At 36.0% G+C, this 3349-nt stretch overlaps 1 protein-coding gene across 1 annotated transcript; it reads left to right on the top strand.

The window, feature by feature from the left end:
* Positions 1-1567: 1567 nt before the first annotated feature.
* Positions 1568-2926, top strand: LOC135158047 (uncharacterized). The gene has a single exon (XM_064115312.1). The coding sequence runs from the start codon at positions 1568-1570 to the stop codon at positions 2924-2926; it is 1359 nt and encodes a 452-aa protein (XP_063971382.1).
* The last annotated feature ends 423 nt before the right edge of the window (positions 2927-3349 follow it).

The raw sequence follows: 3349 nt of genomic DNA, 5'->3' as shown, positions 1-3349 counted from the left end.
CAAAGGAAATAAAGAGAAAATAAAAGGGAAAAGAAAGGAAAAGGAAAGGAAGGAGGAAAAAAGAAAAGAAAAAAAGAAGAAAATGGAAGGAAGAGGAGAAGAAATGAAAGGAAAAAGAATAAAGATGAAGAAATGAAAAAAAAAAAATGTATATGCACGTGTGTGTATATACATATCTTTTTTACTAACTCGATCATATCCATCTAACTTACAACCTTGATTTAACAATGCACCATTTCATTTATTAAAGCCCTCATTTTGGATGCCCCCATAAATTTCGAATAATCCGAACCTCCCCATATCAAATTTTATATTTTCTCTTTACAAAACAAAACAGACATACATGTATTTGATTGGTAATTATATGCGAGATCCTTTCACGGGAAAAGACTCTAACAGTTTATTGCTCTATTTCTTTTCCGAGTTTCAAGAATATAGAGTATCCCAAAGGGAGCCCCCTGTCTACACCGGAGAGACAGGACGATGTCTGGACGGTGTCTTTAGAAGGGACGGGATCATGCGGTAACCTGTAAGATACGATAGCCTTTATAATAATAAAAATTATTATTAAAAAAGAAAAAAAACAAAAACAAAGAAAGAAGGAGAGGAACTATTATAAAGGACACGTCAAAGAAAAGAAAGAAAATAATAGTTGACCAAACGAGTTGGCGGTAATAGTCAGATATGACTGGTCGCCATTAATTTCCAACAAACAACAACAAATCACTCCTCAATCACTCACTCAGCACATAGGTCCTGTCTTGACCAGTGTCAAAATTGCTCTGCCCAGTAGTGGCAAGCACAATCATGCAACATACAGTAGCATTCATGCATGGCTGATTGCACATATCATTAACATACCTCTCTTACTCCACAAGACCATGCACTCTGGCATGAGATCCTATTGTTTATCTGGGTTAGTAAGGATTGCTATCTCCATTATTTAAAGTGCTTATTTAAAATGCTTCTAAGATTAAGATTCTTGTTGACTTTGTGACAATAATCAGATAATTTACTCATTAATTAATTGATTTTAATACAATTATTTTTTTCAAAAAAACATTTTGCTCGTTTTTATCTAATATTCTTTAATACATTTTCTTAATTATTAGTTTATCAATTTTCAATTACTCTCTTCCCTTTTCCTTACTTTCGCTCTTTTATCGTTCTATCTTTTTTCTCTATTCAGTTCTTTATTTCATGCTTCCTTTCTTGCTCGGGATGCACATACCTCATCTTTGATATGACAATGACGAGATAAAATGACACAGATTCTTAATAGTAATAATAATGATCATGATAATAATAATAATAATAATAATAATAATAATAATAATAATAATAATAATAATAATAATAATGATAATAATAATAATAATAATAATAATATATATATATATATATATATATATAATAATAATATATATGGATGATATCAAACTCTTTGCAAATAATGACGATGAACTTTACAAGATGATAGCAGTAGTTAAACATTTCAGCGATGTTTGGTATAGACAAGTGTGCCAAAGTTACACTTGTACGAGGAAGGAGGGTAAATACAGGCGACATGTTTGTGCAAGATGAGGAAACATCAATCAAGGAACTGACTAATGATTCGACATATAAATATCTAGGCATAGCTGAGAATGATGTCATTAGCCATAACACAATGAAGGAGAAGGCAACATCAGAATACAAAAGAAGACTCAGGCTGATCCTCAAATCCGAACTGAATGCCAAAAATAAGATTGAAGCGATCAACACTCTAGCCATTCCTGTGCTTAGATACAGTTTTGGTATTGTTAACTGGAGACTAGCTGATATATGTGGCCTAGATGTTATGACCAGAAAGCAATTAACGATGCACAGATTACATCACCCAAAGGCCGCAATCGAAAGGTTGTACCTTCCCCGTGATCTTGGAGGAAGAGGTCTACAACAAATTGAGATGGTCTGGAATATGGAAGCAACGAACCTCGCCAACTACCTATCCAATCCACCTGATATGCTGACGAGTATATCCCTCGATTATGATAATTGTCAAGCAATATACTCCATTAACAAGCAAGCATCTATCTTATTGGCACAACATCGACTGGCACTACCCTACGGTGAAAAAGAGAAGGCAAGACTTAAATGCTCCTTTCACAAGAAACTTCAAGAGCAACTTAAATCCAAGCGACTTCATGGCCACCATGAAAAACAGACGCATCGGGAGTTCGTAGACCAGAAAGACACCCATCAATGGCTTAAGTCGGCGGGACTAAGAGGTGAAACTGAAGGGTTCGTCTATGCTATTCAGGACCAGGTGGTGAGGACCCGTGCCTACGAAAAATCTATCCTCAGAACAGACACAGACGACACTTGCAGGATGTGTGGAAAAGAGACCGAAACAATCATGCATTTGGTATCAGCATGTTCGACTCTTGCTGGAACTGAGTACATCACAAGACATGACAATATTGCCAAACTTATCCATTGGCAACTACTGAAGGATCGCGGTAAAATGACTTGTGATCACGCTTGGGAACATCAGCCACAAACGATCACCACGATCAATAACAGCACCATATATTGGAACTGTGGCATACTAACGGATAGAACCATCAACTGCAACAAGCCGGACATCATCGTCAGAGACAACAACGTAGTAAATATCATTGAGGTCTCTGTTCCCCATGATATCAACATTGCTGTAAAGGAAAGAGACAAACGGCTCAAGTATCAAGACCTAAGGATTGAGATCGAGAGGATGTGGAACGTGAAAGCAGAGGTCACACCAGTCATCATTGGTCACTCAGGAATGGTGAAGAAGGGAATGGAAGCCTGCATAACCAAGATCTGTCCTCACCTGCGGATGTACGACATTCAGAAGGCAGCTATCTTGGGTACAACCAGATTGATAAGAAAGACTCTCGGACATTAGTAGTGTAAAGTTCCTAGTTGCACTTGAAATTACTTGGTGCTTTTTGTTAGAGCAAAGTTATTCAAGAAAAAAATACGGACTTGATCCTGTTTAGAGGAATAATAATAATAATAATAATAATAATAATAATAATAATAATAATAATAACGTCATATTTTACCCAGGGAAGCCACTTTAGTTTTGAAAACGTTTCTCCCAGCGGGCCCTGCTTGACAGGGCTTCTCAACATAAACACATTTTCTACTAGAACTTTGCAATGTAGGGCCTTTCGGTGTCTGGATGATTCGATGATATAATTCAATTTTAGTAAAATGCAACAGATTTATTTGTCAACGTGAAAATATTTTAACTGGAATTTTAAAAATATAAGGCCTTTAGGTGTCTGAGTGATTCAAAGATTTCGATCAATTTATAAGCCTAATC

This window comes from Lytechinus pictus, unplaced genomic scaffold, assembly GCF_037042905.1.
Source record: "Lytechinus pictus isolate F3 Inbred unplaced genomic scaffold, Lp3.0 scaffold_26, whole genome shotgun sequence".
In the NCBI taxonomy this organism is placed as follows: domain Eukaryota; kingdom Metazoa; phylum Echinodermata; class Echinoidea; order Temnopleuroida; family Toxopneustidae; genus Lytechinus; species Lytechinus pictus.
The sequence above is the reverse complement of the archived record's forward strand: the minus strand, read 5'-3'. Positions and strand labels throughout refer to the sequence as shown.